This window comes from Varroa destructor, unplaced genomic scaffold (assembly GCF_002443255.2).
Source record: "Varroa destructor unplaced genomic scaffold, Vdes_3.0 BEIS01000001.1, whole genome shotgun sequence".
In the NCBI taxonomy this organism is placed as follows: domain Eukaryota; kingdom Metazoa; phylum Arthropoda; class Arachnida; order Mesostigmata; family Varroidae; genus Varroa; species Varroa destructor.
The window spans coordinates 21,093,470-21,119,058 of record NW_019211454.1 but is presented as its reverse complement, the minus strand read 5'-3'; the positions used below and the strand labels follow the sequence as shown (position 1 = coordinate 21,119,058).

General features: G+C 41.4%; 1 protein-coding gene across 5 annotated transcripts in view; it reads left to right on the top strand.

Moving 5' to 3' along the window:
* The window catches only part of sdt (MAGUK p55 family member stardust), a 38,247-nt gene extending 12,707 nt beyond the window's left edge, over positions 1-25,540 (top strand). For 3 of the 5 annotated variants that reach the window (XM_022789382.2, XM_086992828.1, XM_086992835.1), the window contains 12 exons: positions 1,800-1,930; positions 2,319-2,646; positions 5,587-5,731; positions 9,125-9,462; positions 10,024-10,236; positions 14,562-14,760; positions 17,437-17,701; positions 18,197-19,051; positions 19,830-19,977; positions 20,636-20,847; positions 21,202-21,353; positions 21,570-25,540. In XM_022789382.2, the coding sequence (XP_022645117.1) occupies positions 1,800-1,930; positions 2,319-2,646; positions 5,587-5,731; positions 9,125-9,462; positions 10,024-10,236; positions 14,562-14,760; positions 17,437-17,701; positions 18,197-19,051; positions 19,830-19,977; positions 20,636-20,847; positions 21,202-21,353; positions 21,570-21,705 (3,122 nt within the window). In that variant the 3' untranslated portion in view covers positions 21,706-25,540. Of the gene's footprint in view, positions 1-187; positions 409-1,799; positions 1,931-2,318; positions 2,647-4,477; positions 5,397-5,586; positions 5,732-9,124; positions 9,463-10,023; positions 10,237-14,561; positions 14,761-17,436; positions 17,702-18,196; positions 19,052-19,829; positions 19,978-20,635; positions 20,848-21,201; positions 21,354-21,569 lie in introns of those variants that run through there. The other 2 variants (XM_086992831.1, XM_022789384.2) reach the window with 2 other exon arrangements.
* Positions 25,541-25,589: the final 49 nt, after the last annotated feature.

The window sequence follows — 25,589 nt, the reverse complement described above, 5'->3', positions numbered from 1 at the left end:
CGGTGTGGCTAAAAAAAAGCTGTAAATAAAGACAGACAATATTAGCATTTCAGTCTGCCTTTTCATTCTCGATATACAGTGCGATCTTGGCATAGATCTGTGTCTATCACCGTACGGTGGTTTACCGCTTGCTTTTAACAAAAAAAAAAAAAAAAAAAAAAAAAAAAGCTTATTCTGCATCTTTCAGGATAATAGTTCCAGCCTTGTTTGACCGAACTATTCATAATTCACGCACTATAGGGCCTCTTTTGGTAGCCACTTTGGTCAAGAAACGTTGTAACTAAGTTTACAAGCAAGGACGTTCTTTAGATGTACCTCGACGTAGTCGTTTAGAAGAGCGCAGGCTGATACAAGGAGTTCTCCGGTGAATGAAAATTAAAGAATTAACTGGAAAACTTATATCTCTACGTAAGTACAGTTTTTTTAAGTTATTCACCGCAGTTCACTGGAACAGCAAGTGAGTCATATACAAAGGTTAGCTATTTTTGTCGACAAGCCATTATTATGCTTCTTCTTTTCCGGTTTGCACCACTCGGTACCTATGCAGCCCACTATGCATTCAATAGAAGTGGGTGGCATTTATGTAGTGGCAGGGTCTGCCGTAAGATTCAATAATTAAATCTTCAGACGTAGACACGAAGATATTTCATCGCCTCGCCCGTTAAAATGGGCTAAGAAAATTCATACTAAGTTGAAATGGTTTTTGTTATCGATACGAACATAAGATTCCCGATGATGGACAATTCAAAGCTATTTAAATTTACTTCTGGAAGACACTTAAACATGAGCAATATCGAAAAACAGTACCAATGCAAAATCGGACAACGTAATCCATACGTCAGCCGACATAAGTAACGAGTGACCGTTTAAAAACCCAGCCACTTACTTTTCTAGTTCTAAGTTGTTCACACGTTGCATCTGTGTTATTCGATAAGGTTAATCGCTCGGTTGAGTTCGTTAGATGTATCTTTATGCGAACAGAACGGTTCTGAATACATTGGAGATACTCTCTAGACGCCAAAGGAACGACCACTAATATGGTTCATTTCGGAGAGCTGATATTGTACAGGTCGTTTAACGTCTGTAGATTCTGTTCCGTCGTTTCGAAACACCGCTAGCCGTAATCCGAGTCTCAACCCGTAATTGTTCGTGCGAGCGTCGTAACAATTAATGCTGGACTCGTGGCTACGCAAACGAATCCGGTGTCATGTACAGCGACAGGGTAGATAGAATTGTGTGATAAGGAAAATGAAATTGCCCCGCTATATGGCTGTGGATTACGACCGCTTTATATAAGTAGATTACGTTCACCACATGCTTTTGCTGCAGCTGACGTTGGCACGCGCAAACGAGTCAGCATCTATTTGAATTTGATGGAAACGCATCGCGGAATATGTTTGTTCATGGAGGCAGAGCCGTCGAAAATGCACGAACTAGCTGCACGGATAGCACGTAGCAAATTAAATCGTTCAACTCGGAAGGGGTCGGGGCTTCAAATGGACGCGCAGAATGCCGCTTGTCTGTCTTTTATCAAACGACGGGCTTACGAACGGATTTTTGAGACGCGTAAAACCGTCTCGGAATTGCTGGGATAGGCCGTTTGCATACGGCTGCACTGCCTACCTCTGATTAGTGTCAGATCGGTTCGTTCAGTTAATAGGGAAAATTTTGCCTCATATTATTGTATGTTGTTTCAACTATCGATGCTTAGAAACCAATTCCCTTATATTCGTAATGGTATTATCGTTACTGTTTGTTTGCTTGGGTTGCTTTTATGTACGCGTCCTGATTTGGAACAGCGCTCGATCTGGCCCAGGACTGTATTCAGGATGCGTTCGTGATCGCGGTAGAACAGCAGGCACGAGATCGGCTCGAGAGGCTCACGACCCTGAACAAGATTACGCCTGTCGATATGACCAAACTTTCCCAGGTATTTTCAAATTAATCGGATATTTTTCTTTATACTCATATGGGCCATTTAATTGGTTTGTTTTTATGCAGGTGAATTCTATTTTTTCATGCAGGGAAGGTCCTTTTTTTTGCAGTCACACTAAAATGGGCAGAGAACCTAGAAGATCTGCGTCGTATCTCCGGGTTGTCATGGCAAACATTTAATATAAAATTTAGCTGTGCTCTTCATGATTTGCACGAACTTGTTGTACTATTTGTGTACATATATACATATGTGCATATTATTTTCTCAGCAACTTTAACAGAAAGGGATCTGGTCGAGATCGCTATTAGTTGGGCTTTGGCAGTATTGCTTGAAGTTCTGTAGGTATAATGGGCAACCTAAGATAGTCCATATGCCATTTCAGGAGCTGCATCAACACTGCGATCTCCAAAGCCCAGGTGGGCAGCCAGATCCTATATACATCACTTCGGTAAAGACCTCTCAATTGCACGACGTAGCGTGCAAGTCACCTTTAAGCACGCAAAGCACGCAGAACCAGGTTACACCGCACAAAGATAAACATTTACCGGGCAGCGGCCTACCAACCTCAACCACCGGTTGTACTGTTACGCGTCAGATCCACACGTCGTCATCAGATAATTTTAACTTCATCACCACTGCCACTATCGCGAACCTTAATAATTCAGGTTCGGAATTGCACAGTACCCAGGCAGGTCATCAGCCGATACAAGGTAAGACGAAAATAACGTCGCGTACATCCCCCTGAACACCATTCACGACCGCTTCCGTAGATGTTAATATAAAAATAGTAGCATAGTAAAAATAGTATGTACACTTTATACAGTACGCAAGTCGCCGTGCTCGTTCTACCTTCTGTCTACTTGACTGAAGCTCAAGTTATTTCACGAAGAGTTACTATTAATGAAACTTTGTAATATTTGTTCACACCTAAATCAACATTAATAAATGTCGTTCTACTATAGTTATGCCCTTCAACGCTGTTAACGTACGTTTCATTGATTCCGCTATTCTTTACAATAACGTGACACGCATACTACGATCTGCTAGAAAAGCTTAAGCTCCGCTAGCTACAATTTTTTATAGTGGAGTACGATGATGGCTCGTTCCAGCATACTGATTGAAACACATAACCGTTCATATCTGTCTATACGAATCAAGCTACGACACCAGTCACGAAACTTTCTGAGGGGCCAATTAAGAAATCTCAAGTCCCGTTTTTTAAGAGATTTGTCTGTTTTTACGGCACATTTACAGTATAGACATACGCTTTGTAAAGAGAGGCTGCGCAACGGAACTATTATAGTTGTCTGATTTCTAAAAACGCGAGCGCTACTGAAGGGAGGCGAGATGTGTGCGTTGCGTATCGTGTGTTTCAGATGGTGAACGAGGTATTTCAGTCACTGCATGACAACGATTTAACTCCTGGCTAAAACCCTGATTCAGAGATAGCTTCAAATTGTTGAATGTAAGAGCGTTTTTTATAGCTGATACCCCAATGCACGCCTTATTGAGTCTAAACGTGCGAAAATTTCTCGCATTTCTCTTTACCTTTTAAGTGGAGTAACAATGTTCGAGGCAATATATCCACAGTTTCTAGTCACTATTGGTATCCACTAATATCCATGGGGTTACTGCTTCGTTAACTGTTTTAAATTCGATCTAAATGTGCTCAGGAACTATCTGGACCCAGTCTAAGCCTTTAATTAATCGTACACAAAAATTCTTCTGTACTTCGATCTGTAACTATTGCGATGCATTTTAAAATGGGTTGATTTTTCAGTATTAGTCAATATAGCTGAAGGTCGGTTTGTTTTGAACGTGTATCATGCATTAATCATCTATCTACTGCCGGTTCACCCTTTAACAAGCTGGTGTTTTCAGACGATATTGGGCAGACTCTTAAAACGTATAGCTACTATCTAGGATCGCACACGAAGTAGTACTTCTGGTATTGAAAATCACTTGTATACTGTGTATACCTTGATCATTTGGACTATATGTTGGTGAAACAATCGCATCCTGAGGCCTGTCTGTTAGCCTGCAAGCTTCGCAGACTAGATGCCAAACCGGCCACTCGTAGACAAAGGGCATTAACCAGTTGCTCCATCCAGTTATGTGTCTGTGTGCCTAGCACGTCCGTGATTCGAGGCGATCGTCGTTGCAAGGTGTGTCTATTTTGCTTAACCACCGCGTCATTCGATCATACCAGTAGGTCAATCAGTTGGTGTTTGTCATGGTCCTCTTCCTCTTTTTCCTCGATCACCGCCGCTGCCGCCTACCTAGCCTACATTTTAGTCTAGCACAAGCTAATACGGGAACGTCGGTGATCTGAGTTAACACATGCCCTTATTGCCGTAGTCAACGTAGTGACAGTGCAGTAGGCCTACCGTAAATTTATGGGTTTGCTGTCTCGCTATCGGCTACCGTTGAACAAACACGATTACCATTTGAACCAGCTGAATATCGTTTTCTTTCTCGTGTTGGTCTCTTCTGAACGTAATCGGGGAAAAATGGAAGTAAGTAAGTTTCGTTAATACGTGCCAATGCACACATATTCTTAGTTAATTAATTAACTAACGTGTTACATTGTGATTTAGCCGTTCGTTTCATTGGCTTTGTCTGTAAATGGTTGCGGACGTTTGCAATATCGTTCGAGGCCCAGTCTAAATGGTCATCTAGCTCTGCGATGTATATACGCTTATTCAAGTGAAGCTCATTTAGTATAATCCGGTGATCACTTCAAATCTATTGTAGCTCATCATATAACCGGCTATATATACAGCAGGTCTCCAAATCGTGCTTTCGAAGAAAACAAACTCAGTTCGAATATGCTTAAGCAGATAGTACCTAAGCAATAACAAACAGTATATACATTGTAATTTAATCAATCGGTATAGTAACTGCTCAACTTACTGCCAGACTCTGCTTCGCTCTTGGTTTTCGGGAGGACATTAGTAAAGAAGGCAGATTTTACTTCTGGTAGCATTTCCGCTCTATGTATATACAAACGGGCTACAAAACCTTTCTTCATGAGAACTTTTTAAGCAAATGGATCTTGCTGAATGCCCTGCCCGTTCCCTAGTCCTGATGGGAACTGATCTCTTGTGATAAGATTTGTCGTAGAGCACCGGGGACACTGGAAAATTTGGAAGTTTGCTTTTCAGTGGATAGCATATCGCCATCAGCGGCGTATGCACCAAAATGGTAGTAATTTTAAACTTCTTTAAATAAGAAAAAAATGTATGTATGTATGTATGTGCTTTATGTAGATTATTCTTCGGTTTAAATATCAATTTCGTTTAAATAAAAACGGAAGTTGTAATGGTTCGCATTGTGGATTTATTTTTTTCGCTGCAACAGGAAATCAACGCATTTCCGTCATATCAACAACAACCTTTTAAACTTAATTTTAAAAGGCTCGGCCCGAATTTTTCGGGAACACTCTCTCCTGCATACACCGGTATTCATACTCCTACGTAGTGGCTAGAAACATCTCAGGTCATTACTGATAACTAAAAAAATCATCAATATTGTACAAATTGGCGAAAATGATTGATCATAGGACTTGCAATGCTGTGGATTATACAAATGAGATAGATCGAACTCCCACAAGAAACGAACTGATCTAGCTGATGCTAAATGGCTTCCAGAGGTTTCATCAGTAGCGTCATCGTCACCCAAAAGCGGACGACGGAGCCGCACCCCCTCGCAAAAGAGAGTTTGTCATCCACAGAACAGATATACATCGACTCAGGATCTGCAGGAAAACACGGACCCCCTCTCAAATCAACCAAGGTATATGATCACTATTCGTTCTAAAGCGTCTATTTTATATATAATTCTGGGAAGTGAAACAGGTTTCCTGTAGTGACTGAACCCCTGATGCTGCGAGATTATTATTGCTTTCCTTTGCCTTTGAAAAACTCCTTTGACCTAATAAATGAAATAGAATATCGCAGTGGGTAATATTGAAGTACATGTGTGCATAGCAAGCAACAATTTACATTATGGTGCACGAAGATGGTTTGTGCAGCGAGAAATGCTACATCCGCATGGTCGGGCGACAAATGTTAGTTGTTGTCGTTGCTGCTGTTGTTGTTGTCTGGTCGGCCGGTCGCTCGTTGGATGGATGGTGCGTAAATGTAATCCTCGCTTCCTAGCCAACATGGGGAATCGCGTCGTCTACTTTAATAGTAGCCGTAGTGGCAATCGCCGCGGTAGTGGACGAAATAGAGAAGAGAAAAGCGTGTCTTCTGCTCGCATAAAAATTCTGAGCGTTAGGCTTCACCCAAACAGAAAGTGTTAGAAATAGATTTCATTACATAGTTTAGTGTGGTATAACTAACGTAGCTAGTTCGAATGTTCTACGCGTGAAAATTCCGTAGCAGTACGTTTCATACGAACATATCCTTGTACAGGTCAGAAATGAACTATTTTATTATTTAGGATGCCCAAAGTGCTAGGTTTCTCATTAAGATCCTATGAGGATCTCGAGATATCCTGTCGCTATCCAGATCTGGTTCATACTTACTTTTCTTTTTCATTCATGAAGCTTCCGAGTGGTTTATATTTTGTGATGAAGACCATATACCACAAAGCCAGTGCACAACGTGGCGATTTAAGCGGTTCACTACTTCTTTTTTCTTTTTTTACATGATTTAGCGTAACTCCAGACTTGTTGACTTCGTCGTTTATTTCCGCAAATTCGCCTACCCAAGTTGCGAGCCATTCGTTAAACGCAGTATCAATTAGGAAGACGCCAAAGCGTCATTTTATGTCCTCAAAGAGCAGAGGCGTCCCAGCAAGGAAAAGACCACTGCGGTAGATTTCGAGAACATGTATAAAGTGAGAGGTAGTCTTGAACCGATTTAGGTCCTCCAAGGAGGTCCTCGGATATGATCTCAGCGACTGGCGTTTCGGGATTGGATGGCTGAGGAGCGTTAGCCACGAGAGAAGATGATAGTTCCATATGATAAACATAATTAGCATTGCCCTTCTATGGCGTGCATCGAAAATGAATGAAAGAGGTAGCCAGTGGTAAGAAAAATTGTTTACGTGGGCAAGGCTACGATGGAAACTACCTCCAGAAAAGCAGTCTGCTTTCCCTTTTTGAGATTCATTGCCACCGTCTTGGTAAAATTCAGAGTTAAGCCGAGCTCTTTTGAGATGACATGTAGTCTAGCTGACGCTAAAATCTGGTTAGGCAGTGATTCATCCTGAGTAGAGCTGCACGAAACACAGCCGATCGGATGAGTACTTCTTTCTGGCGGGTGGTTTCTTTATTATTATATCTATATTAATTTAAACAAGTTGAGCTTTTCGTTGCCGATTTGCTAACCAATCGCTGAAAGTTCATATTGACAAGTCGTTTTTAAGCTCTGCAGCGGGAGATTTTTCTGAATTGATGAATTTTCTAAGAGGGTCTTTCTCTTCTTCTATAGGTCGACATGAGGTTTATTTAGTTAACTTGTGTTAGTGTGGTTAGAAGTGGTTAATATATTATATTATGACTGGGCGGTAAAATTGATTGAATCGGGAAAACGGACATAATTGAAGAAGCGTACGGGTCTGGGTGAGGTAAGGCACTACGTGTAAAATCAGTCACTTATTTTACATGCACTAGCTAAGCATAATTTGTATGGCTTTATACTTGCAATTTTAAAATCGATCTCAGTTATTTCTCCAAGCAACAGGATACATGCAGCGCATTAATTGGCAAATTGCAATTAGGTACTAAGCTTACTAAAACCTCCGTTTCCGCAGGGTAACCGATCACGAGGACTACACCAAGGTACCGTGGTCAAAAGCGGACGTTTGTAAACCTTTCGGCTTACAGTCGAGCAATAGTTTATGTTACAGTTTAGATATAATAGAAATATTAGAACAGACTGATGTGATAATTGCAGGGCAGCAGGAACACCATTAGAATATTCCAAGGGGAAACCCGGGTAAACAGATTGACCGAATTAGGGAAATAGATTTACTGCAACGGGAGAATTGGGGCAGTATAACGGATTTAGCACTGCGGGATAGCTTTATAGAAAGAGTAAACTGCAACCAGGCTACAGTTTATGTAAAGCGAATCAAATTCGCTCATATAAAAACACACTAATGAATTAATTGCAAAAAAATAACGGGTTAAATGGAGCAAATGGTAAAATTGCAGCGGGGTTGCTGACGATGTGTACTCGACCTGTCGTTTACGTTACCGTACGTTTAACATCAACACATCAGATTGTTTAGGTTAACGAATAACATAAATGGCGCAACGTGAAGTCAACAGCTCCTTCTAATGTATCATATAGCAAAGATTTTGTCTCACTTTGACTGCCTGTTTAGTTCAAATAGAGCCCTTTGTGTACTGGACTGGGTCGTAACAGTTTAACATTAAAAAGGGCTGTGTGAATAGGACAAATGTATTAAGCACTACCGTAATGTTAATCCACTATGGATACGATAGAAGATCGACCGACAAAACGACACTGAGTAATGTGAAAAATTTGCTATTACGAGCTATTGTATCTACCTGCTATTCACTACTAAAATCCTATGCCTGTGTACGCGAGTCGTTGTTGTGAGTTGAAAATGGTATTTTGTAAATAGTGTCCGACTCAGTCCCACGAAAACTGTTAGTAAGTTCCGCGGTTCCTCAAAAGCTTCCCTTTCCTTTTTTCCCTCTCTCTTGTTGTTTACTTCTAATGTACCATTCAAATGAGGGTTTTCTTCTTTGTTAACACGCTGTAACGGTATTGCGCGCAAGTGCAATTTAAACCCGTAAAAACACTTCAGAGATGGATGTTCCAGGTAAATAAAAAAAAAAAGCGCATTCCCAACATCATTTTTTTTATTATATGCATTTCGTCGAGGCCGAAATAGCCTAGGGCATTTGCACTCAGTATCGTAACGGCGCTATCGCTGGAAGGAATACTGAACAGTTGTTTGCTAGGCATCAAGCCTAACGATGCCCTTTGCTTTGGCCGACAAGCTTTTGAAGAACGAATTTGGATACCTCAGGAACTCTCGAAATCTGACAAGGAATTGCGGCTTAACATTTCGCCTGTAGTTGAGCGTCCCGTAGCCACGATGGGTGTAATGACTTGGGGTCCAATTTTTGCCAGATTAAACTTTATAAATGTAGGTATTTAAAGGTAGGCACATAAGTGTAGTAAGTGAATCCCGAATAAACAGGAGTGATTCTCGAGGCGCTTCGTGCCACACGAAGGACGATACTGGGAGCGGGATCGGGGCCGGCGGCGGCGGTGGCCATTGGGCCGCCGCTGCCGATCCGCTTTGCCGTAGTGAATCGACGCGCAACGAAACAAGCGGTGGCGGTGATCCGTACACCTCGTCGTATGGAGGGTCTTGCGGCAGCCTCCGAAACGAACGTGGAGCTGTGCCCGTATCGGCACCTTGCACATCACAGTACAGCATAATGGCTACTGAAACAGATTTGCGCAGTAGTAATCAGCAGCATATCGCTAGCGATCAAATGACGCCGCAGCCGATAACGCCGTTACAACCACAGAGTAAGTACTCAGTCAACGTTGTATCATGGTAATAATAACGATCGTAATGAGGAATAGGGATGTCTAAAGTAAGGCAATCACGACGACACGGACGAATAGTCTGGATAGATCACAAACAGCTGCCAAAAGAAATCGCTCCGGACAAACGTTTAATACTAGCTGGCCTGCAGACGAAGGTTGAATTGTTCATGGTATTCCTCAAGTGTCTGTTTACTGACACCCTTGTGAAAAGATAAGGCTCAAAAAAAAAGCTGAGTTTTGGGCGCATGTACTTGTATAACCACATTCCCCTTCTTGGACCCACTGTTACCGGTGATACGTCATGTAGCATACAGTTGCCTGCATAGATAGATACATGCAGCGTTCAGATTTGAACGGCAATACGGCAGGTTTAGCGTACCCCTTTTTGACCGAAATGTTGCACGATTGAAGGCCATTTCGACCTCACAACTCAGTTGATCTTCCATTTAAAGTATTCTATTTTCCAGAAAAGTGAACGAAAACCTATTCGGGACTCGTTGCTGACACAACGATGCTGATAACCTTGCCTTTAATCCCCAGGTTTGACACGGAGCTCGTTGCGCGACTCAAAGCGTCTTCAAGCACTCGAACAAAACCCGCCTACCCATGGGGTTATTAATTCAGCGTTCGAGACAACCGACATTCCTGCTTCGAACCCCTCTCTGGGAAGTTTGCAAGATCGACACTACCTGCCACTTACACAGCCCGTAGCCACTTCGTTGAGCGTACCTGATCTAAAAAATGTGACGTATGGTCAGTTATACCACAGCCACATCAACAATACCTCTGTTGTAGTAGTTAAAAATGGTAATAAGTATTATTATTATTCTGTGTTCGGAGAAATCGTTGCCACTTGAGTGGAGCAGAGGGTAAACAAAAAACCTTTACCGTTTGCGGCAGTCACAGACTGTTACTTAGCTTGCAGGCTAGCTAGAGAGGTGGTCTATCTACATTATATACAATTGTAATTGCCCCAACACGCTAGAAGTTTTATTTTACGTCTGTGTTCACTTTAGTTGCGTCACAGAATATACAGCCCCACACAGAGATCGGCTTACAATAGCAAGAACAACTTTACCTCTGGATATATTCAAAGCCTTGAAATGTTATGAGCTCATTTAAGGAAGTGAGTGCTATTTCTGATACTAAAATAAGCTCGTGATGTAGCAAAGAGTGCGGCTTCTTCGTGTGCAGGGCACCTATACTAATTATCTATTTAAATATCTACCAACATTTAGCTTTAGTTTGCGCCAAAAAACAGTTTTCACTTTTTCATACGCGTAATTTTCTATATCAAAACGATAATTGTAAAATAACACTTTACGGCCAGCGGTCGTGTTTGGATTCGTCCTTGAGCATGTATTAAAAATATGCAACGGTAACCGAAGTTAAGACATTATCCCTGGAATCTCTTAAAGTTAAATGTATCACATACACAAAATGTTTATGATTCCTTCGCAAAACATGATGCCTTTGGAGAGCTCTTTAACAATTTAAATAATTATTGAGATGTTTTCTGCGACAAGAGAGAACGCAGCGTTAATTTCGAAAGGCCCTTCCCTATATCTTACTGATCAGCCTTCAAGTAGACGTTCTATAACTTATAATGATGACGCAAGGTGCAATAAATGCAAGCGCTAGTGCCACCCGAAAATTAATAGCCAAATGTCGGAATTTTGCATGATCGAAATTAAACTGTATATTACATACATTTACACATACAAACAGTGGATCATGCTCAATCTCCATTCAGAAACGACATCGGCCATGACTGCCCCAGCTTCCTGAGTCGGTGATAGAGCTGTTTAGCACGGTAGCGAGAGCAATGCTGTCGAACTTTTAAGAACAGATAGGTGTTCTAAAACTGAATCAATAGTATAACGTTTAGTTCTTAATAACGAACGCTCAGGGCCCATTTCAGGAGACATGTGTGACATCACCAAGACACCTGATAAGCGGTGATACTGGAGATATTTTGTTACAAATTTATAAAAAAAGGCATTACATTCTTGACCGCTACACTTTGTCATCACTACCAACCATGTTCTGCGCAGCATTTGCGTGTTTCTCGCGCAGTTTCGCCATAGAACATCCCCTGTATTTTCTGTTTCCAGTATCTTTACGACCCGAATCGATCAAGCTTACTTTGCTCTACACTAATATTCAGCAACTAAGCGTCCCTTTCTTGCCTTGCTTCGGCTTCGGCGGACCGCGCGACCTGACGCTGACAGTGATCTGACCGGTGGTTCAGAGTGTAGCGTGCCCCTTACGGCGACTTGCGTTTTAGACAAACGGTCGGTCTCCGGGCTTCGTATTCGATGCCACGGGTTTGATCGGGTGCCGGGGCTATCCGCCGGCAACGAATTGTGAAAGATTAGGTTATTAATAGGGTCTTGGCAATATATAGGCTAACGGCTAAGGCGGCTAGAAGCCCGTTATTTATACGATCTTGATCGTAACAGTAACTGCCATTTTTCTTGTTATACATATATTAGTGTTATTAGTTAATATATTAACCACAAATGTGTTTGCTTAATTGACCAAACCAATATGGCAAAAAGAAGTCTTTGCAATAACTTAGCGTAAAACTTAGAATTTATTGACCTGCACAGAGGTGGCGACTGCAGGAACTTGTGAACGCTAATATGGTGTTTCATATAATCATCCATGTTGCCCCGACAAATTCAATTGCTGTATCATTAGATCACCATTACGCTCTCATTTGGCTCAGCTCCCGGGCTTTAGGTAATGTCAGCGGTTAACACATCAATTTAGGCCCAGTCTAGCTTTTTTATTTTCACGTTTTTTCAAGTTCTCAGAGAATGCCATATTGTTATCCCTGTGACGGTAAGTTATTATTTTATCTATCCCGTGTCATTGTTTGCGACCTTCTCTCCTATATTTGTACCAAATGATATATCCCAGAAAGTAGCGGGTGAACGAAAAAAGTAAAATTTTCGGCGTGAGATTCGGAGAATACGGAGAATGGAATGAACTTTCCCATTCGATGTCCAAGAGCGCAGCCCTAACGGTGTTGACCGTGTGTGGCCAGGCATTGATATGACATAAAATAGCCTCGTTTGTCAGGTCTTTTCTTTTAAATAACCTTGTTGACTCGACGCAAGTGGGCCAAATACGTATAGATGGAAGCAATACCCAGCGAGTTTTTTTTTGTAAGCAAAGATGTGGTTGGAGATTGGACTTTGGCTCCTGGAGCCACCCATTTCCGTCTCTGGTTTGTTCGTATGAAAAGAATACTCCTCGTTGCCGGTGACGGTCCTGTCCACAAATATGTCGTTGTGGTCATATGCCCCTCAATACCTGGCAAAATGTTGAGATGCATTGTTAAGCTGTAATTCCTTGTCGGATTCAGATGGTTCATTAAAAGCCCTGGTTCTTGGCAAGCCCCTATTAAGCAGTCCTTTTAGCGACAGCGTTCACAAAGAGAATATCTCAGGCTGTTGACAGCGTTTTAGCCTATACAGAATGCGCTTTTTCCTCCTGAAACGCCCATCGTTCAGTAGTTCTTTCGGGTTCAAGTTACATTATCAACATATTGTAGCTGTAGCGCGCTGATGAAGCAAAAAAAACACCGTTGGACGGTATGTTAGAGGTGGCAAAGGGAAGCCTTTTACTCGACCATGACGGGTTTAAAGTATTGACGGGTTTTACGAAATTAAAACAAATATTTCCTATATTGTGAAACAGTGTTACTAAACTGAATATATGCTATTTTAATCGATGACCTTTGCCAATTTTCCGGTAACACTGTATTCCGGTCACCGTAGCAATATTGTGGTGTCTGGGCAAAAAATTCTGACAATTGATTTTTGCATCAAATCTCAGTATTTAAAAAATTTTTACACAGACAGTCTGATGATGTAAGGTCCAAACCATAGGGTAAATACATTCAAAATCCTCCTCGAAGTCCCGTAAATTCGTTCCGGATGCTTTTGTTCACTAGTTCCGCTCGATTTCCTGCAATGGCTTGCTATAACCTAGTTAGCTATAACCAGGCGGAAGCTACTCATAATCCATCATCTCTTTTCAATACCGCTAAGCATATAGCGTCGTTTTCCTTGGTGTCAACCCGAACGTGTTACAGATTGTGGATCAAATGCTTCTCCTTTGCTCGGTACTATTTTGCGTAATCCACTTTTGACCAACCACTTTTCAAATGGTTCGATTTTGTTGCGTTTCTGCATGGTTTGCGGATGGAAGTACAATAAAGTTACTTCTTTTGTATTAATTTATGCGGCACCCAAACATGATGCTTCTTTTCTTAGTCAACTTCCTCCAAATAGCTTTAAACTGTTTGATTAAGTACCCTTAGTTTCTTGGCGATACCGTGGCCCCTTGCTTGTCGCTTTGGCTCAATTCCTGCAATAACTTCACCAACTAACTGTTCGACAAGTACAAGCAGCATGGTCGCCATGAAAAATTTTAGGATGAAAGCTAAAAAGCTATCCTTGGTCCAGCAATGAACCCATTTTAGCCACAATCAACATGCATTGTCATGGGCGTAGACAGGATGTGTGCCTTCAACGTTACAAAATAGCAAAGTTATGCAGAAATTTCACTTCTTCAGAATTGTTTATCTTAGGTCTGAATTAAGCATTCCACCCTTTTTAGTGTATTCAGTAGTGCCGACTTTCGGTGTAGTTACCCTGTTCGAACGTAAATTCTGCAGGTTGTTCACTGACTGTACTTCGTGGTCGGTGTTTTCAAATTGGTAACGTTTTTATATTGATAAAAAAAAGTAAACGTAGAAAATATTTGACAAACAAAGATGAATTGACAAAAAATGAAATTAACGTCGTTTATCAAGTGCCTTTCTTTACAGGCCAAACAGATGAAAATAATTAAGGCCTTATTAATTTAACTGAAACAATTATTAGTAGACGTTCACTAATTATACACTGATCGGAAATAACTTATGGGTTTTGCTTACGAAAAGTATGATGCTTTATAGATATCAACTCGTATTGTTGCTTCTCCTTTATATATACGTTGTGTTCGAGTATCTATAAAAGTAATTGACTTAATTTGTGTTTATTGTGTTATTGCTCTTTTCCTAGATGGCGAAATGTTAGCGGAGGCCGCGCTTCGAGTAGAAGCCCTGACTGCCTCTGAATTAGGTATAACTGCAGCAGATAGCCGCGAGTTGACCAGGATTACGCAATTTGTACGAGATGAACAATTCGCCCACTGTTTGCGCATCGCTACTCTGGTCAGGAATATTTGGTGCTCGCAGAAACCGCCCCCGATTCCACTAAGGTTAGCTACCTTGTATCGCCAATACACATTTCCTAAAGCAACTATGCACCAAAGCCTACACTGCTTTTGAAGATCTTACCCCGCAAGTGTACCCATCATTAAAATAGACACCGTTGGCAATACAGAAATTACTAAAGCTTGTTGTATGGTGTAATTAACAACGCCTTTAGAATTTATAGCTATTTACGCCCAGCTATGAAAAGGTCAACTCCAAGGGACTTGGAAAAGATTTACGAATTAAATAATCCACTTGTTAAAATCAAATGGCCTCCAGTATAACTTTCTTCCCCTTTGATACTTACCGAAATTGCCTTTTGATTAGTAAAGCTAAGTAAGGGAAATTCCCGGCGTTCACCCGTATGCTACGGTTGTGATATGCATTATACACTTTCTATGCAGTTTCTTCCCCAGCTGTAAAGACATATTAAGCAAGTACAAACCAGGTTTAGCGCGAATGGTTATTACATGGTAGTAAATCAGATTGCAGATCATTAGGGTGGTGTTTTAAACCTACAAATAGGTATTCCCAAACGTAATTTTTCATCATTATTGAGATACGTTGTGAGCATGTGGTACCCTTTAGCTAGTCCCCAGCAATGAAGCATCGTCGCTTCGTAGGATTTGTGGTAGTAGCTTGGAGGAATCGCGAAGGACGAGAGAATGAAATATCTAGATGACTTGCCGCTTCTTGGAGAAATTGCAACGTCGGTCTAGGGATATAGTTCTCGCTTTAAAGAGTCTGCAGTAGGCCGGAGAAGCAGAAGCCTTCCACGACGGTAGCTAGAATAAATCGTGCGTCTGCCAGCGGGACAACAGTGGCTTCAGGACCGAGTCACTGATATGGCAGTACGGACCCTGTCCTGCTCTGGCGCGGTACAGTCTAAAAATAATGACCGGAATGGACAATTGGGATATTTTTAAATCAAAACTAAACTAACGCTTTTTGCTGGACAAGCTTAGTCTCCTCGGTCGGGGGTTCTTTGAACATATGAGAGCAAAAGAAGCCCTTTGAGGACTTCATTAAGATCAAACGGATCCTGCACAAATCGGAGCTCGATTATAACGTCAGTGTTTTTTGATCTGACATTAAGAAGATAGCAAAACTTACTCTCTTCGCAAATTTTATAACGAATCCGACTTTGCATGGCATCTGGATGCAAACGACTAGATGCCATACACCAGAAAATAACAAACGGGATCAGTCTAGTGTACGGGTCTGACCGGATCAGTTCTACGCGTCGATGCACCGACGTCATGTTACCGCTACAGAGCATGGGAGCACCTCCAAATTCTTTGCCAACACATGTAACCGTCGGGTGTCAGGCCTTGCCAGGTGGCTCCTTTAGCCGTCCAATTCATCCAAATGAATGCCCCGTCGGAATTTTGAATCAGGTACGGGGTTGAACCGAACCTACGCTGAAATGAGTGTCGCATCAAGTGTTAAGCACACCGACATGTGACCTCGGGTTTGGGTTGCCGCGCGGGCCGTTAAACTCATTGGGGCCAGCAGCAGCCTCTGACGATCGTGGCTGAGTAAAATTGACGGCCGATGCAATTCAAGTAGCAATGTTCCCTGTAGGCAACAATTTAGATTACGACGTTCTCGGGAGGCTCCTTCGTGAAGTTCCAATTTTGTCTTGACCGATAAACAGAGTGGTAAATACTTGTGCTCGTCGGGTCGTTTTTGATTCGATTATTGCCAGGAGAAATCAACTTGTGGCCCCTGAATATAATCACGGTCGGCCTAACCAAGACAATGGGTCTAGGTACACAAAATCCTTCAATCATCTTTCATGAGTATGTTTAGCATAATGATAGCCCGGGGTATGCAAGAAGCAGTGGCTGCCCTTCAGCAACCCCACGCTTCCGCAAAGGCTGTCTTCACAGACAGCGCGAGCTATCTTCGGCGTTAGTCTATCGATCAGCATCTGGCGCGCTCTAACACTCGTCATGCGAAGATTGCTGTAGCTTGCCACCAAGCGAAAGGGCTGGTGAACCGGATGAGCCACATAGTAACATAGCTACCGTCTCGGATGCAACTCTGCTACGTTCGACGTTATTATGCTTTGCATTATGGACTTGAAATCGAATTAGCCGATGAGCTTTCACAATTACAGTTAGTCCAATCGCTTGGCCTTCCCGTATCCGAGTTTCGAAAAACGGCAACTCGACCGACAAAAGGGGTTCCTGACACAACGCCCCCTTCGCGTAAGTCGTTCCGGCATGAGAAACCTAAAACTGCTGCTGCTGCTTAAGTTCGAGCATAAGTGGAACACCAAAAAACGAGTGGCGAAGTATACTTATTGATTACGTAAATCATGACAGTAGCGTGGCACCGTTACTCTAGGAGATATTAGAAAAATCCAGATCCGGGATGAAGATATCCCACTTAGTCGCGTGCTCGAATGACACGAACGCAGAAAACGTATGTTGTTACAAAAAACCTATTTCTGTTTTGATCAGCTATGAATATGTATTCTCTGGCCGACCGGTTGCCAGCTGTCAAGTTTTTTTACAACAACAAGGTACATAGATATGCAAACTTAATCCGTTTTACTATTCTATATACACGTATATAGTAGGGCGTTCGTATGATTTAATAATAAATAAAGAAATAACGTGAAAGTTGGAGTAGCTGTATCTGGCGTTGCGTTATTATGAATGTCTATTTGACAGGTGCGATGCGCAGGAGTTAAGCGGTGAAGTAGCGCTGTTGGTGCAAAACCTACCAGGTCTACTTGTTTCCGAAGCGAACGAACTCCTGGCTATTTTAGGCCGTTTCGAGCTGGACGGGCTGCTGCAAAGCCACGATGAAATTGCCACCCTCTGTGGCGTTTTTGAGCCCGTTTTACCCGTTCTTGATGCGAGTCCACATAATGTTGTGACAACACATCTCCCATCTCAGCCGTTACCACAACAGCAACTGCCGCAGCATCTCTCGGTAAGGGTGACGATAAATCACGCAGCAGAGGGAGGATTTAGAATGGTTCGTTCGATCACTAGTACTGGGCACACGCAGACAAAGTGTGGGTCCCCTAGGAGATAAGCCCTGAAGATGAGATTCTGAACTAACATGCTTATATATGAAGCATTCCGATCTTAGGCCGATTACGTTATTAATTTTTTTTTTAAATTTGTAGTTGATCGTTTTTCGTATTTGGCGTTTGCGCATGTTTGTCCTACAAGAGGGTCTTGAAATTAAATAAACACAAAGGTACAAATTCCAGTTGAGATAAGAGTTTTTCAAAGTAGAAGAAACTCCTAAAAACAACACACGCTTTCTTGCAAACATGCAAGTCCTTTCATAGACACATTTAATCACCTGCAATTGATCCAATACCGAAGTAGAATATATAGCACTGTAATGTTGTAACATGCTATATAATATTGCAATGTTTAAGCAATGAGCGAACTAATTGCGGTGTTCATGCCACAGATGTCAAGAGATGAGTACCTTGCATTATCGGAAGACCAAGTGTTCTACCAGCCGTTGGCGGGGCAGGCCGCTCGTATAGGCAATGTCGGGCCGATGTCTATTGATCCCACCGTTATAGACACACTGACGCTGGTAGCCCCGCTAGATCAACTCCCCGAAGACATACTCGATCGTGTACAGACAGTGAGCATTGACAAGACCACTGAACCTCTAGGCGCAACCGTTCGTAACGAAGCTGACAGCGTAATCATAGGCCGGATCGTCAAAGGTGGTGCAGCTGAGAAGAGTGGAGTTCTACACGAAGGCGATGAGATCCTTTCGGTGAATGGCATCGCCATGCGAGGACAGACAGTGAACACTGTATGCGATATTCTAGCCAATATGACTGGTACGCTTCAATTCCTCATTATTCCAAGTCGACAATACGCTGATGATTCGACTAAGGCGGTTCAAGCGCCTGTCATCCATTTGAAAGCGCACTTTGACTATGATCCGGAAGAGGACATGTATATCCCGTGTCGCGAGTTGGGTATCTGCTTCCAGAAAGGCGATATACTACATGTCATCAATCGGCAGGATTCAAATTGGTGGCAGGCGTACCGGGACGGGGACGATGAACAAAGTCTTGCCGGACTTATCCCGTCCAAAAGCTTCCAGCAACAGCGCGAAGCTCTCAAGCAGACCATTGTTGAAAATGAAAAAAGCATTTCAACGCCGGCTCCCAAGAAAACTCGCTTGCTATGCGCAACAAGTGCCAAAAACAAAAACGTCAAGAATAAAAAGAAATCAAAGGACAAATCTCCGAGGTTACAGCAACCTATTCAATCCCCTGAAAAGGAGGAGGTCGACCCAGAGGTGAGCGCTCCCAACCTAAACTCCTAGAGGTGTCAAAGAAGTTCACAAATGTATATAGGAAAATAAGCAACTTCTTGTATTGTCAGTTACCATTATTCTAACGACAATCGCCTTTGTCAATCTTCTAACCCTTTCCCAGAATCTGTGCCCCAATTTATAAGCAGAATCAGAAAGTGGTCCGTTCCCTTGATGACGGCCTTTTTCACGCCTTATTCCGTTGAAGACTGCATCTTAACGACAATATTAAATCAACATATACTTTCTACATATCACTGTTTTTATTTCAGTTCGTAAACCCTCGATATCCATCAGTAATTGTCAGACAATTTTTCCTTGTGCCTTCGTATGCAACACCCTATTTTTACGTCACTGGTCATAATAGACGGAACAATCTGTTTCCACACTGTGGAAACAGACTGTTCCGTCTATTATGTATCATAGATATGCACAGAGAAGTTATGATAGAAAGTAACATATTAGTGATCATAGAAATCGAGTACATATGACGCAGTCTATAGTCCTGTCTAGTACGTATACGACTTTAAGTTTGCAATAAGGTCGAGGACAAGTTGGATCCGCTTTGTAGTATTATTCAGTAATAATGAAGGTTAATCCAATTACGGTTGGGACAGCTTAGATAAAGATGTCATAAGTTGCCCACGGACTAGAGGTGTTCGCTTTCTCGTTTAAAAGGCACATTAAAAGTTGACTGTTTATATATATGGACAGTAGTTATTATGCTTTACTTCAAGTACGGTACATTGTGTCTTTATTACAGATGGTAACATATGAAGAGGTTGCGCTTTACTATCCGAAAGCCAATAAGAAGCGGCCAATCGTCCTGATCGGTCCTTCGAACGTCGGTAGGCACGAATTACGTCAAAGGCTCATGGAAGACACAGATCGTTTTGCTGCGGCTGTTCCACGTGAGTATAGTCAAGGCTTCAATAGTAATTACCAACTAAGAACGAGTCTTAATAACTTGCTCTACGACCTCGCGCGCTTCGCTATGATCTCATCATTGCATATCACTCCCTAAAGAAGAAGAATAGTACTGTATGAAAGATTACTGCGATAACCGTTGAAAAAGCAAGCCAAAATCAGTGTTTTTTTAGAACCCATTTACTTCATTTGATCCACTAATTTTCAAGAAAAAAAATAAGTGGTGTGTTCCATATAGCTTCAGAAGACGGGAAAATGAGCAGAAAAAGCAGTGAGACAACAGAACTAGGAGGACATGTCTGTGTTCAAAGGAAAGGCTGTGTATACTATAGTACACAGGTCTTCGTCAAAATTTGCGAAATCGATGTTTTGCAGCGCTACTTAGTTCGCCTAATTGTTTCGCCTAAATAATAAAAGCGCCCTCTCCTATCATTAATATAATTTGGAAATTGAGAAACAGATATTACAGTTATCTTTGATTTGTTTTTTGTCTTCAGAACGTTTCTCTGCACTTACTCGCCTTCATGTGTATCCTAATATGTTCATAACTCTTTCTTGTGCAGAAAAGTAACGGATATATTGAATATATGTAATTTTTTATGTGTGAACATTCTTAACATATTTTCAATATCGTCGCAACAGACACAAGTAGGCCAAAGAAGGACAATGAGGCCAACGGAGTGGATTACAATTTCACTAGTAGATCTCAGTTTGAAGCAGACATTGCTGCAGGTCGCTTTGTGGAGCACGGTGAATATGAAAAGCATTTGTATGGCACTAGTCTACAGGCGATATCAAGCGTTGTTAATGCAGGAAAGATCTGCGTGCTCAACCTACATCCAGAGTCGCTTAAGGTTGGTTGGCTTCTCGCTTCTTTCACTTATAGATCATCTGGAATCAAAATCACGCATGCAGTGGCAACTAAAAGGTGCAAATATACGTGCTCTAAATATATCCGTTTAAACTATACATATTTCCAACACAATCTTCAGCACGAATCGAAGCGAATTTAGGCTAGGCTTCAACAAATAAAGGCGTCCAGATTTTCATCACGTAGACGCTTTTCAAATGTGTTTGTAGCCTAACTATGTATGCTAATGCATATTCCGTCAAAAAAGTACTAATTTTCATTTTTCGTCGCGTAAGCGTAGTTGCTCTAAACTGACTAAAGTTGACAAACGAAATCAGTTATCGATTCTTAATTGCAGATCCTGAAGAAGTCAGACTTGAAGCCTTATGTAGTATTTGTAGCCCCACCTTCTTTGGAAAAGTTGCGCCAAAATCGCGCAAAGGTGGGCGCCAGCGTCAAGATCGAAGAGCTGAAGGAGATCGTTGAACGCGCGCGCGAAATTGAAGACCGGTGAGTATATTTACTAATGTCACTTTGTCATTAAGGAAAACTACCACCAGCTTCAGCGTAAAATGTTCAGAATGAATAGAATCCGTATGTCCCATCTGGTAAAAACACCACTACCTTTCGTATCAACGTTGCACAGTCTCTAACTTATCGGAAGTTATTTTTGTCATCATATCTGTTAAACTATTCCTATAAAAAGTTCACACGTTTATGTTACAGGTATGGAAACTATTTTGATATGGTATTGATCAACAGCGACACCGAAAAGGCGTACCAAGAACTCCTTAAGGACATTGCTACACTCGAAAGGGAGCCCCAGTGGGTTCCAGCGGTGTGGCTTGCCAATGAGTCATAGCTCAGTACCCTGAAACTATAACTACATGTACGCATTCATAGGGCGGTACAATATGTCACGTCTGATTTGTGAGAGATACAGATTATAAATGGGACAGATATGCATGGCGAATTTATGAGGCAAAATCGACAGCGGAACAGATGTTTCAGGGAATTGATAATAAAACATGATCTGAATTCATGTTCGTGGCTGTCGCTCATGGGCAGGGTACATACTCGTCACTGGTGCCGGTCATGGAACATTTAACTTCTGCTGTTGTTGTTGTTGTTGCTGTTATTGTTGATGTCATTGCAAGTAGAGATTGAGTGACTAGAAATGTTAAAACGAATTGAGTGTCGGATCAATGACAAAATCTTACCCCCCGTCCAATGGGGAGATTAAAAAAGAATGTCTCCCAAAACAACTGTGAGCAGCCCTTCCTACAGGGCATTAGTTAATTTGACACCATAATAACGAAGTATGAATGATGATAGTGCTGATGCGTGTGATAACGTTATCGATAATGACGATAACAGTTACGACTGTTACACAAAATTCGTAACATTCCAATGACTTGTTTCGTCGATGAGAAAAACAAGGATCATCTTAATGTATTCGATGACCGATCGAACTGGCGCTCCAGACGTCTCGCGGTAGAACGACGATGACGAGATTAGAATCACAGCACTAGTACCGCAAATAATGAAGCAGATATATCTATCATACTGATTAAATGAGATAATAATTGAAAATTTATTTATTTATTGAAAAAGAATTGGTAAATCTGTAATGAGCACGTGACCCAATATACGTATGCTGACAAATTTCACATAACCATGTAGCGTCCCACAAAAGCCGCTAGATAATAAAGAAGTAATAATAATGACATAAGGTAAAAGTGAAGAAGAACACAAAAGGATTTTGCTAATAATTGCTCATTCTTTACCAGAGATAAGCTCACACGTACACTCAGATATACACACAGGTCTAAATACACACGTAAACCTACGTGTAAATATCATTAAAGATCATCATCATCATCAAATATGAAATTCTGGAGGACTCCTCATTGAACAGATTTTCTACGATACATATATGCACAAAAGTATGATATGTAGGCACGGTAAAATACACCTACCACATAAATTCACCGGTCAGTCGGTTAACCGTACAGCTGCTTTAGAGGCGAACGCCGAACAAAAAATAATCATCATATAAACATAAACATAGAGTGAGCGGCTAGATCTATTTAAATTGTCATTGTCATAACGGACTTCATGTACATCAAATACTGTTCTCTATAACAGCGACATCTGGTACCCGATCAAGTCCTGACAACGACGGACTTGACAAGTTGCCATATACGAACGGATGGCGGCGTTCGCATTTGTCTCTGCACTAGTCAGTAGCAGCTTTCAGATAAAGACTATGATTTAGGGGGAATGAAAATATATAAGTTGTATGATGATGGCTACGTAACATAAATTGTATGCCATTGATAAATGGTACGTTGTTTTCGTATTTTCTGGGCATTGGTGGGTAAGTTGATTGCGCCAAGGCTGAAACCTGTAGTCGCCGTAATGCCAAGAATCACAGATCGATAATACGCAACGCAATTTTGTGAAAATGCAAAACAGTAAAAGAAAAAAAAACAGGGGAAAACCCATGTCTCGACTAATCATACCGTTACCATCATTACCACGCGGAGTTACTTTGCCACACTGGGTGATTTTGTGCCAGATAATTAAGTCCTTTTGCAGCAACTGGCACTGTTTTATTTTACGCATCACACCGCACACTGCATTAAAAATAACCCTATGACTATTTAATTAATATAAGCGTGTTAAGCTGTATAATTACTATGTGTAGTAGGACAAGTTAGCTATCACGCATGGGCACATAAGCGCATGTCTTCCCACAGGAAAGAAATTTGAGAAACGTTCCTGATGATGGTTTATTACTGTAGGAAAACTGTTTTAGAATGGAAACTGTAATGCATATCCATTTGGGATCGTATCGTTAGGCTATCTTTTTGGCTAAACAGAACAGATATGTATAACAGCTTGACTGGACTTCGTTGGTCGATGTTTCTCAGAATGTCTTGCTGTGCTATATAAGCCACTCTTTCCTATGAATATTTTCGATTAAGACTAATGGATAAAATGCAGGGATACCTAAGAAACACAGCTGACCGAATTCACAACTCTATAGGCAAGCAAACCCGGTCGCCTTCGCATAAACAGTACTGCTGAAACGTAAATGCTATGATAACAGTAGCAATATAATTAATACGGTTAACATTACTACAATTATATTTTCTGTTCTAGAATGTATGTGATCGCGGCCTGTACACTTAGTCAAGAATCATAGTGACAATATTCCTTCGACCAGCCACGACAACTGTGCAGAATTATACAGAGAAAAGTTCGATCTCCCAATTAAACACACGCCATAGGAAGAACAAACATTTTACTTCGACACATGAAGAAGATAAACAGATCCATGCAAGAAAAGATACCGCTCCATTCCGACATTCTCTTCGGCTCGTCGGATCGACATCGGCATTGCTTCGCACCCCTGAATCGATGTTTTAACCCGTTCGCCCGATTCGTAACCTGACGTTATCTGCGAGTGAAGCAGTCTTCTCGAATTTTTTGAAGGATCACTTTGAATTTCCCTTTATCAGCGACAACTTTCATCCATATTCTGCACGATGCTTGCAGAGTGCCACCATAATCAATATTTATTTCCGATAGGAACTTTTTATGAAAATTAAACACCGTTTTAAATAGCGTTCCATCGTCGCAAACCGCAAATGTTGCTGTGTTTATCGCGGAGTAACCAGTTATCTTCTCTGATCTTTTACAAACATGGGGTTATTAGGGCATCTTTGTTATAAATGACTTGATCCGTTCTTCATTGCGAGAATTTGATATCTCCCGTCGCAACGGATATCAGGACTTCTCTTTCTCTCTATATATACATATATATATATATATATATATATGTGTAGACACGTAGGCTGCGGTCGAGTACTTATTGACTGAATACCAATCGTTTGAGATTTAATCAAGAAACAGCGATAGAGAATTTAAAATGATGATTAACAGCTATGAACGTCGTTGAATTGGCAGAAAGGTTCTGTGCGTGCGTACTTGGAAATAATTGTAATGAAATATATCAATAGGGGAAATCATGAATAGCGCTTTCTTGGGAGGCCGCCATTATTCTAGGTTGACTGGCGACATTAAAAACGCTTTATATATGTTCTTTTCGCTTTGTAGAAGCACCAAGAAGGGCAAAGCGAAGGTTATTGAAAGTACAATTTCTGTTATTAAACGAATCGTAGAAGCCCACTATATATGTTCACATTAGGCCCATCTTGCTCTTTGCACGTTTTTGCCAAAGATCCCTAAGGTTAGCCCAATACCTATTTCAATGTATGAACGATAACATTTCGGTGGGGTGCTGCAACGCGGTACTTCGAAGCAATTCAAGATACGAGATCACATGATCGAATGGACACAATTATAAATCAGGATTTGTTGAAAAGGTTGCTATACTAAGCGCCAAATCGAATTAAGAGAGCGTGACAGAGAACAAATGGCAATATAGCTTCGCTGATATCAGTGAAAACTATGGCACAATAGCAGCAGCAAAAACAATGACAATAATGACAACAAAAACAACGACAGAAGCAACAACAGTACCCACAACGATAACGGTTGTTGTATCCAACTCGAGTTCCTGTGTTGTACATAAGAATAAATAGCTTAGGTAGACATGTGTTCACCTGTACGATCTAATAATCATCTATAAATGCAATAAAATATTCGTTGATTATTAAAAACGACAAGTGTTTGATTAAGTGATTTAAGGCGAGCGTTTGTAATTAACGGCATTTA